The sequence below is a fragment of the Alligator mississippiensis genome, chromosome 11, assembly GCF_030867095.1.
Source record: "Alligator mississippiensis isolate rAllMis1 chromosome 11, rAllMis1, whole genome shotgun sequence".
Lineage (NCBI taxonomy): Eukaryota > Metazoa > Chordata > Crocodylia > Alligatoridae > Alligator > Alligator mississippiensis.
In genome coordinates, this window is record NC_081834.1 from 30,073,222 (window position 1) to 30,094,899 (window position 21,678).

At 49.9% G+C, this 21,678-nt stretch overlaps 1 protein-coding gene across 1 annotated transcript; it reads right to left on the reverse strand.

Annotated features, from left to right (window-relative positions):
- Window positions 1–2,076: 2,076 nt before the first annotated feature.
- ISL2 (ISL LIM homeobox 2) lies at window positions 2,077–8,109 on the reverse strand. Its single transcript, XM_006261351.3, has 6 exons — window positions 7,781–8,109; window positions 6,801–6,990; window positions 5,970–6,232; window positions 5,006–5,289; window positions 3,324–3,491; window positions 2,077–2,271 (listed from the first exon to the last, which is right to left on the reverse strand). The coding sequence occupies exons 1-6, from the start codon at window positions 7,836–7,838 to the stop codon at window positions 2,155–2,157; spliced, it is 1,080 nt and encodes a 359-aa protein (XP_006261413.1). The 5' UTR covers window positions 7,839–8,109; the 3' UTR covers window positions 2,077–2,154.
- Window positions 8,110–21,678: the final 13,569 nt, after the last annotated feature.

Consider the following 21,678-nt stretch of genomic DNA (forward strand, 5'->3'; position numbering starts at 1 on the left):
TACAAGACCAAAAAGTCTTTAATCTTTAAATCCTGCCTGAGTGTCTGGATGTTTTGGAGGCAGTGAGATGAGGGTTAGGAGGGGTTTCTGTCAGTGTAGCTCTGCCTTAGAGCAGCCCAGGCCTGGTCGTGGCTCTTCTCTTAGCATTCACCTGCTCATCACCAGGGGCAGCCTCCCCTTGGGGGTATCATTTGCAGTCTGCTGGCCTTGCCCGGGAAATCTCGTCCATTTCTCCCAGACCCTGCTGTGCTCCCTGCACATCATTCACTGCCTTTATTTTCAAGCCTTTATTTTCAAGCCATGCGTAAATCATGTTGTTACTGGCATCTAATAAACGTGCCACGACTCTGATTAACCCAAATGGTGGAGACATTTGTCCTTTTTGACATAAAACTTCAAACCTTTATTTTCCCCTTTAGAAGGGGAGACAATGGGGAGTTGGGAGCTAGAATTCATGGCAAAAGAGAAATGAAGAGACACCCGGTGTAAAGCCACAGGAGCTCGCACCTAGCAGTGTCCTGGGCCTGGTCCTACACTTGGAAAATTGACCCCCAGGCATCTGTCAGGGCTGAGCAGAGGGGACAGGCAGGAGCTGCCCCAGCCTCTGGGCCTCCCCTGTTGCTTTATTTGCCTTCAGTGCCAGAGCCCTTCCTCCCCGCCCCCCCAAGGCCGAGCCCTGGCAGCCCTCCTCACTCATCCTCTAGCTGCCAGGATTCAAGCTTTGTGCTTGGCACAGGGTCCCTGGCAGCCAGGCCAAGCACGGAAGGGGCCTAGAGGAAAGAGGTGCCTCCCCCTCAACCCTGCTGCCAAGTTGGGCTGGCATAGAGGGAGGGTGGATCCCCGAGGAGGGAGCAGGACGGTCTGTCACGACCCTGGTTCGGCCCTCAGGCAGGGTGGGCAGCAAGGGGGAGCCCCTTGGCCTGAGGGACCAGGCCTGCGCCCGGTGCTTCTTTCTCCGCTCCCGCCCCAGGGGCCGAGCGGGACGGGCCGGCCCGCACCCCCGCGTGCCCGGGGGGGTCTTGCCCCGCCCGCCCGGCAGAGCCGCCCCCGGGGCTGCAGGGAGAACAGGGCGGACGCCAGGTCGGGTCCGGGGGGGAGGGCCGGGCCGGCGGCGGATCGCTTGCAGGTGATGCCAGGCGCAGATAAGCCGCCGTCGCCGTCTAGACGGGACCACGCACCGCGCCGCCGGCCGGATCCCGCCCGGCCCGGGGGACCCGCCAAGGGCGCGGACGGGAGCCCCCTGCCCGCCCCGCGCGGCGGCTGAGCTTTTGGCGCAGCCCCGGCAGCCTGTGCGCGGAGCCGGCTCCCAGCCCTGCGGGCCCCGACCCCCGGCCGGGCTGCGGCTGCGTCCCGCGCCCCGCGCCCGGCCAAGGAGCGCCCCGGCGGGAGCCGCAGTGTCCGCTCCGCCCGTTGAGGCGGCTGGGCCCGCCGGGAGTCACTCCGGAGCGAGTCGGGCGGCGCGCTCGCAGGTGCCGCCGGGCGCGCACAGAGGCGGGGGCTGCTGCTGCTGCTGCTGTTTTATTCCGCTCAGCACAAGCCGACCCCGACGGCGGTGGCTCCGCCAATAAATAACAATAACTTAGTGCGGCTCGTTACAGGCTCGTCCGACAGCGCGTCCCCGCCCGCCCTCCTCCCCGCCCGGGTCCGGCAGTCATGCGGGGCGCCTCCTCGCCCCAAGCAGGTCGGGGTGCTCGTGGTCCCGGAGCAGGGGCAGGGGCTGCTTCGAGCAGACACGGGCCGAGGGACGGAGCTGGTCCCGCCCCTCCCCGCCCCGCCCCGAGGAAGGCACAAGCCCCCCACTCTCCCCACTCCTTAGATTTTGTTCCCAAAAGACAAGACGATAAATTGCCGCCCGCCCGCTCTGGCAGGGCCTGGGGGCTCGTCCTCGGGCATCCGCCGGCGTTTGGACAGGCTTTTGCTTTGCAAAAAAGACAAAACAAAACAAACAAACGAAACATCAACATGACAATCCGCAGTCCGGGTCCTGGGGCGTGCTGGCCGTCGGGGCGCGCTTTGTTTCGCTGTTGCTCTTTGTTTTTAAATAACAATAATTTAAAACCCGAGCTCGTCTGGCGCTCGGGGCCGGAGGCCGGGCGTGTCTCATGCAGGGAGCAGGAGCATGCGAAAGTCCAAGTCCGCGAAGGGAGCCTCGCCTCACGTCTCCACCGGGCTGGGCACCATGCTGTTGGGGGTGTCGGGTAGCTGCGAGGACAGGGAGGTCACATCGCTGCCGGAGGAGTTGCCCAAGGAGCCGGATTCGGAGAAGGAGACCTGGGGGAGGCAGCGGGGACACGGGTCAGCGCCGCCCGATGCACCGGCCCGCTCCAGGGCGGCCCAGGTCCGCGGGGGCGGGGGGGGGTACCTGCGGCAGCTGCCGCGTGTTAACCACAGCGGGTCCTGTCTGCTCCGGGGGGTGAAGCCTTTTCTAGCGCTGCCCGGACGGGGAGGGGTGGAGGCTGCTCGGCTTTCTAGAGGGGGCCTCCGGTACTCTCCAGAGCCCTTCCCTGCCCCTCGGACAAGCGTTCACCCCATAACGCGCTGCCAGGCAGTGGCTCTGCTGGCGACAGCTCCCGCCCACCTCCCACTTCAGCACCGAGGTGGGGCCGGGCGCTCCAGGGAACCGAGCACGGGGCCGCGGGGACCCCGGCGCCCTCGGGGAAGCGCGGCTCTGAAAGGCCCGGGCAGAGGCGGGGCGGTCCCCGGGCCCGCCGCGAGCCCTTGGGAGCTGATCGCAGACCAAGCAGCGGCCCAGGGCAGCCGCGCAGTGCGGGCGGGCTGATGTCGGGGCCCGCGGTTCATCCCTGCCGCTCCCGGTGCTGGGAAATGACCAGTTAATGACGCCCGCAGCCGCCGCCTCCCCTGGACTGGACACCACCCGCCGCTCGTTGTTGCTGGTCCTCTCCCACCTCGGGCTCGGCCGGGGCGGCGGGGTCACAGCTCCGAGGAGTAGCCCCGGGCCCGATCTTGCGGCCCTTTGCGCCACTCAAGCCAGGGGAGCCCGGGCAGTGTGAGCCGGGCCGGGAGGGGCTCGCTGCCTAGTGGGGCCTGGGGACAGTCGAGCAGGCCCGGGGAGGGTTTGAGCCCACGGGTCAGCCGCGAAGCGAGGTGTCCCTCTCCCCCCGGCGGGGTGACTGCTTTGCTCCCACGGGAGCGGGACACCAGGGCCTCCCGACGGCGGCGGCGGCGTGGCCCGCTCTGGCCCTGGCGCGGGGGCAGCACAAACCCCGGCACGGGACGCCCCCCCCCTCCTCCCCCAGCTCCAGTGTCGGCGGCTCCCGAGGCAGCCTCTGCAGGCCGGGCCGCTGGAGCTGGGCCGCGCTCACCAGCTGCTGGAAGGCGGGCTGGTCCAGGTCGCTCTGCAGCGCGAAGTCGCTGAGCGCTTTCCAGGGCGGCTGGTAGGTCTGCACCTCCACGGCGCTGCCCTGCACCGCGCTCTCGTGGCGGATCGGGCTGCCGGCCACCAGCGGCGTCCCAGTCAGGCCCTGCAGACTCTGCGGACGAGACAAGCAGCGGGGGCTCAGGCGCCGGCCGCACGTCGAGGCGCCGCCGCGGGCCGAGCCCCGCGCACCGGCGTCTCCGCGGCAGGTCCGGCCCGCGGGTGGGAAGCGGAAGCTCCGGCCTTCGCGTCTTGCGCGGATCCTCCCGGGCCAGCGCCCGGGGCGAGGCCCGGGCTGCGCAGGGGGAAAGCCCCGGGGCGGGGGCGGCTGCGGGCCGCAACGAGCGCAGCGCTGCGCTGGTGCAAAGCAGCGAGCGACTCCCCCGGCCCGGCCCGGCCCGGCCCGGCCCGGCTTGGCCCAGCTCGCGCTCTCCCGTCGGGGGCTGCTGGGCCAGCTGCGGGTTTCTGGGCAAATGTCGCGGGCGGGAGGCGAGGGACCGGGAACCGTTTGCGATCCGATTGGGTTTGTAAATCCCGGTGTCTCGGCGGCTTCCGCACGCGCGCATCTGGGAGCTAGTGAGTAACGTGTCCCTGCGTCTGTACCGATATAGTCGTACACACCCGTACAGACACACGAAATATGTGCAGCGGAGTCCGGGTAGTGAAGAGCCTGTTCTGCAGGGCTGCGGCCCTATAGCTATAACACACGAACCAGTGTGCGCGCACGCACATGCAACGGGGTCCTGTCTACCCACTGTATTGATATAGGAAGAGGCTTATAGATAACAGGTTTACACCTGTATCCATATAATACACACACATATATATTTGTGTGTATATATAGCAGATTTTTATCTACAAATACAACAGGTTTATTTCTATATCTATCTAATACACGCATATATATTTGTGTGTGTATACAGATATAAACTTGTTTATATATATAAAACAAGGCTCTTATATAGCATGTTTATATCTATATGTATATAATAAAAACATACATATATATATGTGTGTGTATGTGTAAATAACAGGTTTATTTCTGTACGTAATACACACACAGATATATTTGCATATATATATACACATACATAGCAGGTTTATAGCTACATATATATGTTATCGCTACATATTATATATAGGCGTATATATAACAGGTTTCTATCTATACTTACAAATAAATTGGTGTATATGTTTTTTCTTTATCTATATAGCACACATGTGGGTGTGTTTATATAGGGGATTACATACATCTGTGTAGCGGGTGTGTCTATACGTGTACACACACACACACACAGAGCTGTAGCTGTAACACATCAAACGGGCGCAGCCGTGGACGCTGCTCTCCCGGGGCGCAGAGGAGCGGGGCCCCGGGGTCAGCGGGCGCGGCGCCGCCGCAGGCCCGTTCAGCCCGGGGCGCCGTTGCCGCCGGGGCGCAGGCCGGGCCCGGCCGCTCTCGGACGCGCCGCAGATTTCCGGAGCAAACGAAAGCCGCGGAGCTGCTGAGCGCCCGGCCCGGCCCGCCCGGCCCCGCGGCTGGCGCCTCCCGTCGGGGCAGCCGGGCCGGGAGCAGCTGCCCCCCGCCCCGCTAAGCCGTCGGGGCCGAGGCCGCGCGGGCTCGCCTCTTACCGCCTTGTCGCTGTGCTGCTGCTGCTGCAGCTGCTTCATGAGCAGCGATTTCTTCTTGTCCTTGCAGCGCTTGTTCTGGAACCAGACGCGGATGACGCGCGGGCTCAGCCCCGTCATCTCCACCAGCTGCTCCTTCATGAGCGCGTCGGGCCGCGGGTTGGCGGCGTAGCACGTCCGCAGCGTGTGCAGCTGCTTCTCGTTCAGCACCGTGCGCACGCGGGTGGTCTTCTCGCTCGCCTTGTGCACGTGGGGCCGCAGGGCGGGCTGGCGGCCGGGGCCCGGCTCTGCGGGGAGGAGAGAGGCAGGCAGGGCACCCGGTGAAAGGCCGCTCCCAGGAGGGCTCCGCGGGGCAGGCCCGGCGGCGGGTTGCGGCCCCCAGGCCCGGGCGGGGAGCGGGCTCGGCTGCTCCCCGCGCCTTGCCCCGCGCCGGCCTTCCCGGGCCCTGCCCGGCCTGCGGCTGCGGCTCCCTGGCTTGGCCTCTCCGGGCCCGGCCCTGCCTCCTCCCGGGGCCTCTCCCTGAACTCTCCCGGGAGCTGACAGGCCCGCACACTTCTTGGCAGGGGCCCACCGCCCCTCCCACTGCCCCGACGCGGCGGCCGAGCCCGGGCCCAGGAGGCGGCGGGGCCGTTCCCGCCGGGGAGGCCCTGGGCAGCGCCTGGCCCTGCCACCCACGGGCCCGCGGCCCTGCCCGGCCGCACACGGGGGCGCCGCAGTGGCACCGCGCGGGGCAGAGCCGGGGGTGGAGCAGGGGCCTGCGGTGCGGGTCTCAGTACAGCCTGGGTGGCTCCTGGAGGCACCCCAGTCAATGCAGTGCGTATCTTATACTATCTTATACTAATTACGTTGATGCGGGATGTCCTGATACTACGTAACGTGATGCGATCCCGGGGATGCGAGTGCCGCCTCTAGCCAGGCCGCGAGAGCCGCGCCCCGCCCGGAGGGCCGCAGGGCCCGGCTCGCCTACCTGCCAGATGCAGGGCCCTGGTGCTCTGCAGGTGGCCCGGGCTCCGGGGGCTGTCGGCCGCGCTCCTGTCCAGCAGCAGGCTGTGGTCCGCCCGACACAGCAGCTCGTGGTCCCGCAGCGAGAACTCGTCCCCGGGCAGGAGCTGGCGGCTGCAGACGGAGCAGCGGAAGCACTCGATGTGGTACACGTTGTCCCGGGCTCTCATCACCAAATCACTGCTGCTGAATCCCACCTTGCACTTGGCACACTTGATGCCGAACAGCCTGCGGGAGGGAAGGGGCCATGAGGAGACACGCTCACCCGCGCGGATCCCGGCTCCCTCTTCGCCCCCGAGCCACCCGGCGGAGCAGGGCAGGGGCTGCCTCGCCCGCCGGAGGAGAGATCTCACCCGCTCTCTCCATTCCGCAGCAGGGATCAGATTCACAACAGGAAACCCCCCCTCCCCGGTCGCCACGTTTCTCCACACCAGCCATTAGGAAGGTGACAAGCTTTGCAGGTCCCAATTGTCTCTTGTTTCCTGCTGTGATTATTCCTCACAATTTATATTAGTATTATCAGTCTCATCGTCATCAGCCTCATTATTTCCCTGTATTAATTGCCAGTGACTTCCTGTCTCCAAAGGACAAAGACGAATCAACGGGAAGTGCATCTGTCCTGCCTGCAACATCCCTAGCTCTGTCCTTTGGCTGGCAGGCAGGGACCTGCAATTTCACAGGGAGGGGATGGAGGGGGGCGACTCCTGAAATGAGCTCTCAGGAAACTGGAGGGAGCGGGGAAGTTTTTTTGGGGGGGTTGTTTGCCTTTAAGTGGATAAAGAGCTTTTTGAATCACCTGATATAATCCCTTTTACAGTATGTCTTGCCATCTCTCACAAAACAAGTGCAGGTTTCATCCAAGTACTGGCTGCATTCAGCGCATTTGAGACATGCTGCATGCCACTCGAGGTCCGGGGAGACCTTCAGGATGTACTGGTCATGGATCTGACTCCCACAGCCCACACACATGGCAATCCCGGGCTTCTCTACCAGTGGAAACGAGCAGAGGACATTCAGAACGGCACCGCGACCCTAGCAAGAACTTCTCACAGGCTTGAAATCACAGAGGCACTAGTCATTACAAGCCTTAGTCTTTTTCAGGCACGCGAGAGACAGACAGACAGACAGAAAGCAAGCAAGCTAAATCGCGAAGCTGAAAAACGGCAGCAGTCATTCTCCACAAATTACCGCTTGTGTAAACTCTCGGACCGCAAGGAGATTTTACAGAATCAATTGGGAGGTGCAATGGCAAAGACGAAGGTTGAAAAATATAGAGCAGGTAGCTACTGAAACACAAAGGAAAACGAGATGAATTTTATCTCCTGGCGGTATTTCAGCTGCATTTATTCTGCATCCCCTTAAAAAAAAAAAAAAGATTAGGCCTTTCTAATGCCTCTACTACGTGTTTCATTTAATATATTAATAATTCATCATTAGTGCCTAGTAAAAAAAAAAAAAAAGGATGGACAGAACACGATCCAATCAAACATTCAATTACAACGTTTTAAAAAAATAAATCCAAAAGGAAAAAGAAAAAAACCAAGCAACGAGTTCCGCAGCCTGGACTCAAGACACGTCAAGGAAAAATAGGGTTTGGATTTCAAAACGACCAGAAGCAACAGACCGTATAAAAGGAAAATATTTCTAGCTGCAAAATAATGCCCAATTTTTAAATGCTCTCTTAAAGTATCAGTGCAAATAAACCACTTGTAGAATCCCCGTCGCAACGCTCGTTACAATATGGACAAATACCGTTCATGCCAGCGATCGACTTACTCTTGGAATGATCCCCCATAGCACCCAGAAAAGGATAATGAAAAATAATATCCACCATGCAGAAAGAGATGTGTGCAAAGTGTTATGATGCAGAAAGAGGAGGCTGCCTGCCCAGTGCCTGCTGTTTCTAACTAACTACTCCAGCCCGGCGGAGTTGTGGAGCGGAGCCTGCCCTGTCCCACACGCAGCATGATGTCAGCACGCAGCGGCCCGCGGCCCGCACCGACTGAAGGGGGAGCGGTGACCTCACCGGGCTGCCGCAGCAGCCCCAGAGGCGATTGGAGGCGAGGGAGAGGGAGCGCCCTGATTGGCCAGGAGTGAACAATGGAACGCAGAACGCGGTGTAACGCGCAAAGATTGTTTTGTGTGTCCCTCGGCGGTGCCAGCTCCTCGGATCCCTGAGACCTGTCCCGGCTGCTCCAGAGCGGAGCTCCCCATTCAAGAGCTGGTGATCGCAGTCGTGTGAGAGCTGCCAGCCAGGCTGGTCCCCAGCACCGCACTTCTGGGGGAAGGGAATTCCCCTGTCAGGGCTCATTGCTCAAGTCTCCAGCTCTTGTTGATTCAATATTTCCTCCCCTGTGCCTAATTGGCTCACTTCGTTTTTAATACATTATTTTACTGAAACGTAACTCAAGCTGCCTCATCTTCAGATCCCAGGAATTGTCTGCATGTCTTGGTTGACTCCAGTGATTCCTGTTTATATCATTCTAGCATTTATTTACTATTTATTTTTATTATTAGCATCTGTTTCTTATTAGTGAGCATGAGAAGTGCCCACAAAGGACGTCTCTTCATGTGACACTTTTGTGCAAACCCGGTTCATCTTCTTGTTTCGGTTGGAAGAAGACTGGAGGGCATGTGATCCTGATTTGCAAAATTTCTCCAAACTAACAGGAGCTTAACAGATATTTAAAACAGATTGTAACGAGCAGCAGCTTTCAATAGCTCCTTCAAACCCAAATTGCAACCCTCATCCTTCTTCCAACCAACACAACAAATTGTTTTCAATTGAGTTTATTTCTCCCATCATCGTTGAAGAAACGAACGAACATCGCTGCTTGGTTAGAGGTTTTTGGCCCATACATTTTTCATGTCCCTGTCCTTTTTTCCATCATCAGATTGTAGCTTTGAACAAGCACCTCTCTGCTAGGGGCCCCCTCCTGGGCGATGCCCTTTCCTCTCCATCCCGATCGCAGGGAGCCCGGTGAAGGCAGCGACTCCCGGGACACCTCGCCTCGCTGAACTTATTATTATTATTATTATTATTCCTTACGGAAATGTTCTCCCTGCAGTTCCTCTCCACCCGGGCGTCGCTGGAGCAGTTAGCGATGGCCAAGTCTCACCAGAAACTGCCAGCCCTTTCCACGAGTCGGGGCCAAGGCGACCTTCTCAGATCCTCTCCCCGGAGACAGGGCTGGCGAAGGGCCGTTTCCAACGTGCTGAAATCTGCCCGAGCAGTCACCGCAGGGAACGGGCAGCCTCCAGGCCCGCAAGTTCCGTACCGGGATGTTCACCATCATTCATCACTATCATCATTAGTAGTATCCATTATCAGCAGTCGTATAATTATCATTATTGCTGTGGTTGCTATGATGACTATGATGAAATTATTATTAGTGATAGTATTATTTCCCTGTCGTTAACAAAAACAGGGGGTTGAACCGATGTGGAGGGGGCACCGCCGCAGCCCATTGGGTCTGCTGGCTTTCCACTGGCGACAGCCCGGGCCGGTCGGACCCCGTTTGCGATGCCGGCGGGGAGGGGGCAGGGCCCGGTGACATGTAGCGGGAGCGGTGCCCCGCGCGGGCCGCAAGCCGGCGGCCTCCCCCGGAGAAGGGAGCACCTCTGCCGGGAGCCGGGCTCGTCGCTCCGCACTTGTCGCCGGGCTCCGCGAGCCTGGCCCGTCCAGGAGGCGCTGGGAGTCGCTCGGCGGCGGGGCGGGGCCGGCGCCCCCGACGTCCCCGCTCTGCCAGGGCCTCAGCCTGGACAAGCCGCTCCGGGGCACAGCCGAGGGGAGCTCGCTCCTGGCGGCCGCACCCGGGCCTCTGCGGGGCAGGCCGGGAGGCGGCTGCCCGGGGGGCGGCAGGTGCGGCGCCCGGCGGGGCGGGGCGGGGCGGGACGGGACGGGACTGACGGACTGTCAGGCTCCGGGGGCGCGGGGCGATGGGCAAGTCCAGCCCGCCGGGGCTCAGGGCCGGGGAGCCCGGGCAGGAGGCAGCCCCGGGCCGGGGAGGGCGAGAGGCGGGACCGCCCAGTCGCGGGGAGCTGCCGCGGGCGCCCATGAATGAGCCCCTTGTTTCCCGGGGATGGATCAGCTCTTCAGCCGGGCACAGCCCGCGGGGGGGAGCGTCCCGTGTGCGGAGTCGGGAATCGGCGGCGCGGCCTGGGGCGGCGGCGGGCCGCCCGGAGCAGCCCCGGGGCCGCTGGGCTCCGCCCCGAGCGCTGGGCGACCGGCCCCGGCTGCCCGGCCCCACCCCGCCCCGGCCCAGCCCGGCCCGGCCCCGCGCGCGGGCTCTTCGCCGGGCCGCTCCCACGCGCCCCGGCCACGCACGGCCCCGGCCACGCCGCGCCGCAGCTTGGTGAGCTCCGTCCGAGCAGGCAGCGCCTGCCCCGGCTGCCCGCGCCCCCGCTGCGGCCGTCGGGGGAGATGCCAAGGCCGAGAGGGCAGGGCGGCCGGGGCAGCGCTGCCTGTCGCGTCCCCCCCAAAAGAGCCTCTCACGTTTTCATGGGAGCGCTCCCAGCCCTGACCGAGCTGAGCGCTTTTCTCTCCAAACCACAGATGACTGAATACATACATCGCGCTCGCTCTCTCTCTACATACATATAAAACCTTTAGCCTGATTGATACTGAAAAAAAACGCCCTATGAAAGGTTGGCAGCACTCGCATCTGAAATATTTTTTCCATGCGGGCTGCTCTGGAAAGGTTCCCTGCGTCTACACATGAAAGCGAGTTTTACAACTAGCATCCAGGGAATGTCTCGAAAAAGGCTGATCTTTTTCAGCGGAGCCTAGGCCCTGCTGTAGCGGATGTCCTGCAGCAAATTCCTGCTTACACAGAGAACAAGGAAAAAGTCTCTTCCTCAAGATCATTTGAGACAGAAACAGGACTTTATTTTTCTCCCCCCTGAGAAGCGAATTAAGTTTCAGCTGCAATAAAGATTTAGTGGGTGGTTCCTAGAACTTCAGAAGGGAGCGGAGTGGAATTATCTGTTGTTTGATGGCGATGGCAGGACTTCTATTATAGTTAACAACCTGTGCTTTCCATTATCGAAAAGTGCTTAGGAGATTTCAAAGACCAAGGGTCTCACAACTGTCATTTTTTTAAAACGTTGACAGTGCTATCTTCAAGTGAAACTATGGAAGATTGCCATGGAGAAAGCATTCGCAGCCCTTGCGCACGTGCTCTGCCATAGGCATCTTGGTTGGGGCTAATGAAAGAAAGACCCTGGGAAATTCCTTCCAAACTGTAAAGCATTCCCTTATCTTATGTGAGGTTAGGGAAGATGGGATCAAAACCAAAGCATATGGCTCATGAAATAAAATAAAGTGTGGCATGCAGGCTACAGGGTAAAATGTCTTGTTTGAACCTTTTAATTATTCTTGACCACAGGCTTTCACCATCTCTCTCGGTGCAGTGTGGGGCCTCCTTTGAAAATTCCATGGCATTCTTTTAATGGCAAGCCTCTGGTATACGATACAGTGAAGGACCCGATCATCCAGTCCAGACACAGGTAAAACTCCTATTGATTTGCCTGGCAGCTCTGCCAGCACTGTGGCTGTGAGCCTGGGCCTAAAGAACCAGAATAATGAGTGGAGAAAAATTAGAGAACCAAAAATGATTCTGTGCTCCCTTACATGGGTACAATTCCAGATGCTGTAAAGGAGAGCTAATAGTTTAATTTATAAGTTGTCGATGTGGTTAGATGCAAGGTACCCCTTGTTAGAATCACAACACCCCTGAGAAAATCCCAGCTCTTACCTTTCACTTGTTTTTTGACTACACAAAAATAATAGAGCATTTTTCTGTTGCAAAGAGCTCGAAAGATCACAGCAAGTTAAAAGGTGTTTGATGCTGTGGATTCCTATTTGGAATCTCTGGGTTTGTCTTGTGAATCACATCTGCACACCTAACAGTGCTAATATTGTACAACACCCTTAAAAGGATCTCATGGCACCCTGGTTGAGAATCACCACTTTAAACACTAGCTTAATTGAAGCTATTAGCCTCACTTTTCCATATTGTGTCATACTGGGCAGGTATTGGTCTGCAACCTATGGATCTACAGGGGTTATAGGATCTTGGTAATGAAACATAGTTACTAAATTCTTGAATTGTTACAGGAAATCTCTGAAAGGCATGGCCAGGAGAAGCTTACAGCCTTATGCCTGGAGTTTATCTATCTTGTTTTGTATTCCTGTAGGCTTTTCTGTCATAGAAGATAATGAGGTAATGGTGGGGAAGCAGTGATGTTGCCCTCAAAAGGGAACTTCTGGGTGGGATTTTCAGAAGAGATCAGCACTGGTTTGATTGTGCTCCCATTGAGTTTTACCACTGAATTCAATAGGAACAGTTAAGTCAATAGTGCACATGTATTCTTTTGGGATCAAATCCCAGGGCTGCACACCTCCAGCCTGAGTAGCTTACTGTGTTCTGAGTACCTCTGCCGAGGGCTTGAAGAGGTTGACTGGGCACTGTGTAGGGGAGGGGGAAAGTTGGAGTGTATATACAGGATCTTCTAGACTTACACAGACCCCATTCTGTCCTTGCCCTTGTGCACTAATGGGTCCTTAGAAATCTTACATAGACTATAAACTCATTGGGTTAAGGACTGTCATTTCATTCTGTATATGTACAAGAGCCTAGCACCAGAGGCCCTGCCTCTTGCCTGAGACTCTTACTATTAATAATTAGAATGAGGCTGGGTTTCAGACAGAGGGAACACTAGCTGGGTCCTGCAGGTACCATACTGGGGCCTGGCACTGTTCTTCATGGTACTTTTCTAAGAAAACCTTCCTTTCGTTTGTCACGTTTTGGCTGCAGCAAAGCACAAGGCGTCAAGTCTGATTCTTGTGAAGTGATACCTGCATGGCTATCTGGGAATGAACTAAGAAACATACTATGTTTGAACTTTTGTATTCCTTGTATTAAATTTTTTATTATTTTTGTCCTGTTTAGTCTCTATGGGGTTCTCTTGCATTAATGGAAAAACAGGAGAGCACTTTAGTGGTCAAAATAATAGCCTTAAATTCCCAAAGACTTTGCAGCCTGCTGGATATTATGTCTCCCTTACAGTTCAATAGTACTGGCATAAGAGATCTGGTAAGGTTTGTGCTTAGTGAAATGCCCATAACTGTTTGTCATGGGATTTCAGATTAATTCCTGCAATAATTTAAAATTATAAAGCAAAAGGCAACAAACAACCTGTTCAGCTGTGGAGAGACATGCTAACTTTAAGAAAACATTTCCATTAAGGTTTGAGAAAAATCCTGCTTATTTCATTCATATAAGGCTGGCAAATCCAGTTGTCCTGTTGAAATGGAGGGGCAAGGGGTTTATTATTATTTATGCAGTATCCAGTAGACAGATGTTTTACATAGTATGCAGAAGAAACAGAAGGGAGGGGAAAGGAGAAGGGAAAAATATACAACTAATATTGACTCTATCAGTCTCTCTCTCTCTTTCATCTCTAATGTTTCTATGTTGCGGCCTAATTAAGGTCCTGATCCCATTGACATTTACACAATTGCTTAATTTTATGCACCAGAAGTCCCTGAAATAAATGAAAACAACACGTGCATAAAATTGAATGTATGCATGAATGGTTGCAGTGCCTAAGTAACCCCACCATTCCCTCTTCAACTTGTTGGCTTGCTTGTGTTGCACTTTCTGAATGAAGTCTCAGGAACAATGTTAAAATATCTTTGAATGCGGACAAAATAACTTTTTGAAACATGCATAGGAATCAGAAATATATGCAGTAGCAGTCCCACAAAGTTTTAGATATATAGATTGGTACAGAATTTCTAGGCTGTAGAGAAGCAGGATAATTGCTGTGTGAGTGTTCCTTCTGCACCTGACTCCAGATTTATACTGGTCTAACTGTTGTAGTTGGTCTTCTGGTAATTTTGTAAATCTATCTTGACAGTGTTGATCTAGAACTACAGCAGCCAGTCCAGATTCAAGTCTTTATCTCACTTTGTTATTCTTTAGTTCCTGTTAAGTCAGCTGCTGTTTGGAGATCTCTGCTTTATTCATTCATAAGGAATTGAACAAAGGATAACATTTTAGCATTGATACTGGTTTAGCTGTTTTTCTGACTGTAAAGGTACACAGCTCTTAGGATAAAAATGCAGTAGTTAAATATGAAATCCTCCCTGTGTGGTAACAATGTACTAGACTATTAAAACAGAAACAGTGTTTAAGACCTACTTCTTTTTGCAGTACAGTACTGATCTTATATTTGCTATTTGTCTTTTTCTCAGCTTGCTCATTTATATTGGAATGGTCTGAGCTGGGCTAGTTCTATTTGCTTAATTCATGTGAACTTGCCCTCTGAAGTCAGTGAAATGAAGGTGCAGTGTAAAAGGGGCCAGGTTCTAGGTTTCAAATCCAGAGCAATGAAGGACATGTAAGACTATCAACTCTTGTGAAAGAAATCAGGCTGTGGGGTGAAATCCTATCCCCTTTTGAGTCAATTGGAGTTTTTCCATTGAGGCTAATGCAGCTAGGATACATTTTGGGGGTTGTAAACCCATGGGGGATGATGAAGTGGGCAAAGCTACCTGTTGATCAGAACAGAAGGACCAGATGCCATCTTGGGAGCAGTTAAATGGGCAAATTAGCTTGCTAGCCACCATAAAGTCTGATTTATGAGAATGCAGAGAGGTGGACCACAAGCAGAAAGATAAAAAATAGACCCCTTGGTAGGTCAGTATATGCACATTAATAACAATGACAAAAAACATTCTTATAGGCATGCACATGTATATAGGAATAAAATGCATGTAAGAATACAATTTGTTGGTAATTCATTCTGTCTTGCATCCTTTGCTTTTTCCAAACTACCTCCTCACCCTAATATAAAGTTGAACAAACAGTGGTTCAAAAAGTTAAAAGTAGGCAGAATTCTGTTTTCAGTAACACCAGTGTCAGTCTGGAGTAGCATAACTGAATCCATTAGCGTGATTATGCATTTAAAAAGGTATAACTGAGATTGGCATATGGCCCTGAATGGTGATTTTTAACCAGTTGTGTCACACTGCACACATGGTTGAATGGAAATCCCTAAAAAAGGAGATTTGTAATGGAAATGTTGGCAGATCTTAAACTAAGAGTTCAAGCAGGCAATGCTCAAAGAGCTTTAAAACTGTTTTCCACTATAATGCTAAGAGGCAGTGAAATCAGCCAGCCACAGAGTTTTGACCTGTATTTTATAAAGTAAATGAGTTATGGCTTGTGCTTTTTGGGGGGTATGTTTCATTACAGAACAATCTCAGCTCACATAAAATCACTGAAAACATGTGACTGCCAAAAATCAATGTAATTCAAAACAAATTACCTAAGGGCCGTATCCTCAACTCATTTTTTAGAAAAATCTTCCAGGAGACTTCTGTGCATATAGAATGATGTCAATTCATAGTGTTAGGCAAGCTAATAAGATTTTCAGATTGTTTTGGAATAATTTTCAGTTTTTGTCACACAATTTGTAGTATCAATCTGATTTATAAACAGGAAACAATAACTTTTGCAGCAGATTGCAAAGGCAATAAATGCCGATTCTTTCAAAGCCAGCCATGGATTAAGTCCATTTAAAAATTAAAACAGATGGAACAATTTCACTTACATTTCAAAAAGGACAGGAACCATCTGCAATAAGATTTAACTTTGCAAGGCTATTGTTATCATGTTACTATTAAAACCTTTGATGAAGGGTTTTCTTCTCTTTCATAAACTTGTTCTCATGAAACAAATGTTGTATTTATTTGTCTTTCTAAAACATAATCATATTTTATCAAAAACAATTACATTACTCAAGGGCCATTTCTGAATTGTGACAGACTATGTAGAAACAAAGACATGCAAGAAAAAAAGTTTGCAACCGTTAACAGCTTTTACAGTGGCCATTTATGAAAGAGAGAGTTCCTCTTTCATTTTTCTTTTAAAAACATTTTCTTGTGCTTGCAGGCAATGTCCCATACTGAAAATAGATAATTAATGAGATAATGGGATACTGTATGTCACCTCCTGTCCAATGGGATTATCTGATGGCTAATTATGGACAGATTGTGATTAATGTGATTATGGATTGGATATTAATCTGATTCTGGATTGATCTAGTTATGTTTTAGTCTGCTCCAAATGGTTAATTGGATTGGAGATAATAGAAGCGCAGCTTGTACCAGATTTTGCCACATCAGTTGATGAAGTATCTTTTGATCTGGGTGGGTTGCAAGCAATCAATTATTTACAGCTGTTGAAAAACCTACTCTCCCCTAGAATGTAGTCATTCATTATATTTTCAGGAGCCTTTGAAATTAAAATCAATATCCCTTTTAAAGGTCTTGTTGACAAAAGAAAAGCGTGTCTGTAACTCACAAACAAATGTGAAGAAATTAAACACTGGTTAACCCAGTGGCCTGGTGTCTGGTAGTGCATTTTCATTCCTATGTGGAGTCCTGGGTTCAATTTTCTTCAACTTCCAAGATCACCAGGGGATTGGGAATAGTGCAGAGGAAAAGGGTCTGACTTAGCAGAAAGAGTTTCTAATATCACACAACAGCTGCTGCCATCACAGTTCAGTCTGGTGGGATTACAAAGGGAGTTCTTATGTCCTTACCATTTTTCTTCCAGCTGGAAGAATTTGCAGATATAAAGATTTTAAGGGGACAACAGGATCATGTAGTCTGATTGCTGCATAATAAAAACCTTTGAATTCCACCCAGTAATTTTGGTATGAAGCCCATTCATTTATGGTGGCATTAGATTGTCTGTTAGAGATGCATCCAATCTTAATTTAAAGATCCCTAGTGATGGAGAGCCCTCAGGAACTGTTTGATTTTTTTACATCTGCTTAATAACTCACACAAAATTTGCAGTTTGAATTCAACTTCTGGCTGTTGGATCTTGTTAGACTTTTATCTAGCTGATGGATTAAAGATGAGATGGAGTAAAGATGATGGACATGCTGTTGGATCTTGAGATTGGAGACAGCAAATGGAGGAATTGTTAGAATTTGAGGTAGGGATATGCAACAGACAGTGTCTCTCACTGTCAACCTGAAGTTGCCATTAAAATGCATATAGTATGGTGGGCTGGTGAAATGACAGAACCTGGAGACATGAATTCTGTTCTTTTTTCTACCACAGACTCCTTCTGTTAATAATGGTAGGTCATTTTCCCTCTACAGTGACTCCAGTAGGAACTGGATTGGACTTTTAACTTCTTTGTGCCTCATACGGACTTTCAGTCACAGATCTAGCTGGGTAGTGTGGTGTATCATGAAACTTAACTTGTTAATATGTGTGAAGTGCTTTTATTCCCTAGAAGAGAAGGCTCAAAGGAAGTACAAAACATGATGGTCTGAATCTACAGAAGCGACTATGATTTTTTGGTGCTTCCATTCCTGGGTATATCACCTAAGGCACTCTGAGTGGTCTAATCCTCTGCAGTGCCCATTACCTGCTCACTGAAAAATGAGTTCTTGTAAGATCTTTCCTAATGAGCATCCAAAACCAAAGGGATCTAATGTCATTACTCATTTCTGAAATTGAGACTACTGGTCCTCAACCAGGGTGCTGCAGGGTGCCATTCAATATTAGCATTGGTAGGCGTGCAAACTCCAACACATGATTCATAAAATAAACCCAGAAATTTCAAATAGTAATCCACAGTGTCAAACACATTCTTGACCTGTTGTGGCATTTCTGAGTTCTTTGCAACAGAAAAATCACTATTCTTTTTCTATAGTCCTAAAAATGAGTGAAAGCTAAGAGCTGGCATTTTCTGAGGGGTGCATTGAGTCTAAAAAAGTTGAGAACCACTGATCTAGACCTACTATTACTCCTGTCTTCAGCACAGAAGTATTATTTTTTCTGTTGAAAAATTTAAAACAACTATCCAGAAGTGCTTGGAAGCAAACATAATAGGAGCATTCCCCAAGAGGCCCTCATGTGCGTGGACTGAATGTGGTTGGTTTTACAGAAAAGGCTTATAATTGTGTAAATAGGGAATAGTGAGTGCAGATTCCTTTTTAGCTATTTAACAGGGGCATAACAAGCAGACAGATGTTTAAAAAATAATGGTGATATAGTCAGTCACACAACACCCATGAGCTTCAATGGGAACTCTGCACACGTAATAAGGGCAGCATTTAGTCAAAAAGTCTAGGCTGACGATACTGATTTGTCAGTGCAAACATGAAGAGCTGGTTGTATTCCTTTCAGCTTTCTGAAACATAAGTATCTCTAAGCTGTTTGCATTACAAACAATGTAAACCATATTTTCAGGGAAGATTTCCCCCTGACTTTTTTCAGTTAACTTATGCCTTCTCTTCTGAAAAATTACCAGTTTCAGTGATACTGTAATTAGGAGTGATGCTGTAACTATGATGGTTCAAGAAATATTCAATGGACTAGGATTTTTGTGGGTATACTCTTTATTGGACCAGCTGCATAGCCCTCAGAGACCTGAAGAATGCATTACATTTGAAAGTTTGTCTAAGTCTATCCCAGCCCAATGCAAGGTGTCACTCCCCAAATCCTTGCCTTTTGCAATACAGTAATTAGATTCAGTTGATGAATCCCTGCACTTATTCTTGGGAACCTAGGAGGGCCTGGTTCTGTTCCTCCTGAACCCATTTTACCATTGATTTTGGCTATTGTTAATGGTTTTTCTTTCTTGTAACAACAAATTGTGAAAATGTTCCCAAGGAGACATGGTGTTATATTGTTCTTTATTTATTTCCTGATTAAAAAAATATATTCAGTATTTACAGGTGCATTGACTACTGTCATTTTTAGTGAAACGGGAGAAAAGCTATGTGGCTTGTAAATGAGGATTCTCATTCCAGCTCTTTGTGATCAGTGCAATCACTTGGCAGCTCATCTGCAATCAGTGGGGATACTACTTCTCTTCCCCAAAAGGGTAAAGACAGAAAGTAGGACAGAGTGGCACCTGCCCCCTGCCTTGCTTCAGGCTAACAGGGCTAACTAACACTGTGCTCAAAAGGGTAAAGTAAGCTTCATTAATTAAAGACTGTATATTGCTCTGAAATATTCAGGTGGAGATGACGTTTAGGGCATAAGTTGTTGTCTGATTGTATCTTTATAATAAGTGAATCGAATCGTTAATGTATGCTGAGATACATTTTTATACAGGTTCAAGTGAAGGAAGGTCCAACCGTAAGAGAGAGAGAAACAGAGACAGTGATCTTGAGATCTGATTTTATTCCACTGTTTCAGTTTATCAGTGCAAAAATGAATTCTGGTGATGCTAAAATATTAACTGGATCAGAAAAAATGAAAAGGTCTTTGAAATATGCAATCTATAGTAATGGCAGATATTTGCACTTTGTGCAAACTAACAAATTAATGATGTCACAGTGGAATTCTTCCTGTGTATAAACTAACAAGGGTGTGCAGGGTCATTTGAAAAACAGAATGGTCTGCATTGTGCAGTAAAATAATATACTTAAAATTTGGCAATAATGTCTTTTCAATGTCTCTGCCAACAATCCTCCATCTCTTACTATCTTTCTTTAGTGCATTGTCCTGTCTGTTGCTCATCCCTTCCACAGTCATGAAGCCAGATATTGTCTATTCAGCGTTAAACTCTCCAGTGGGGTGGTAAGCAGGTCCTGACTGTTTTATTATTATTGGATTTTGACAGATTAGTAGGTGAATCCTTTCAACTGGTTGTGAAGCTCCCAGATGAAGCTCTTTAATTTATCTTTCACTCAGCCGTTGTTATGATGATTGCAGAAACAGTACATTGGCCAAAAAGTGGCATGGCCTTTTAAAAAAAAATCACTCCTTTTCCATACTAAATCTCTTGAGATTACTGATACATTCTCCCATGAAAATATATAAACTGATTTCCATATGTCTTAATTAGGAATTATGTTTTTTATGTGAATCAAAATCCAGTACCAGTGCATACATATCATTACATTTTCTATCCATTCTTGTTTCATTTTCCTGATGGGTTGCACAGATGCAGTGTAAGGATTTTTGCTATATTTTTAGTAATTACAATATTTCAGAAATGTTTGAGCCATGCTCAGTATTGATCTATCTCCACTACATTTGCACAGTGTGAAAAAATGTAATTCTCTTTACAATGAAGAAATTGGGTCAGGAGATCCTAATGAAATAATCCTGGATAACAATGCACTGTACAATGGGCTTCTTCTGTTAATTAATCATTATTTTTTCTTTCAATATGTATAATAATGTTTTCTACTTACAGTGGATTCTGAGTCTATAGCATCAGCAGATCCTGTGTATTTTTTTTTAACCTTTTTATTACCATCACCTATTACATGGGAGAACAAATAGAAAAAGGCTTTTGTCATGGTACAGCTAAAATGGATCGTGCTGATATAATTCCTACCTGATTACGATTATAAGCTCCTAAAATGCCAGCCATAAGTGATAAAGACTTCCTTTGTGCTGCAGGATGTAATCCTCATCAAGCCAGTTTCAATAAAGATTATGTGAATCTGATGTCCTATTGAGGTTTTAAATAAAAATAAAAATCAGGAAATATAATAAAAAGACTGTCGTTTTCTGAATCTGTGACACTACCTTGAAATCTGACCTAAAGGCTGGCAATGCTAGTATGTGCCCGAAAATAGACTGTATACTATTAAATGGATGCATAGAAAGGGATTAACTTATTCTGAGCCATGACAAAATAAGATCAGCTAAGTTTTGTTGCCTAATTTAAGAAAAAGCAAGCATGCAGGTGAAAAATGTCTTTTTACTCTTTAAAGCAAAACAAACAATAATAAAGGACTTAACCTCCTTAAAGATTAGATTTCACAGTTCGTAGCTTCTGCTTCTGCACTTTGGAAACTGATGTTTGCGGCTTATAGGAGGATTTCAAAGGGGTGTGCCCTGCCTTGATGAATAAATTGCATATTAATTAACAAGCAATATTGGTTAAATAAAGGGTGCAAAAGAAGGGCACTCTTACTGTACACTGCAGTCATTGCTGCTCCTTTTATTGTATTACACTATTTACTCAACTATAAGACAAGGGTTTTATAGTTGCATACAAGGAAACCTCATTAAATACATTGTCTATCCTTAAATTCCTGCCAAAAACAGCATGTGCTCAGCAATGGAAACCAGCTATGAAGGCAAAGGGACTACGTGACCCCCCAGATTTATTTTCCCTGCTGTAGCAGTCGGAGGGGGACAAATTCAAAGCAAACCACCAATAATTAGATTGGCTTTCCATAAGAATTATAGCACTATATAACATGTTTCCTCTCTAGAGGTCTAAGACAGGCTAAGACCTTTAAGACATACATCTCACAGAATGTGCAGTCTTCCAAAACAGAGGTGAGAAGCAGCATGGCTAGAGTGGGTGGAATCATCTCCGGGGACTATTCTAGATGACATAAAAAGAGTATCCCTGTGGCTGCTCTAATTCAATAAGGAGTTGGTTTCACCTTCCAACAATAGGAACTGAGGAGAAAGATGAACACTTTTTAGCCAGTGTATCAGGACCAGGAAATCAATTATGCTATACAGACATTATATTTGTCTCTGATCTCCTATGACATCACAATCATAAAGTCAACTGATCGCAGGTACAAATGATTTGAACATGCATGGCCACAATCTGCATAAGATCTGGAGTGCTTCTTCAAATCTGATATGTGGAAAATGA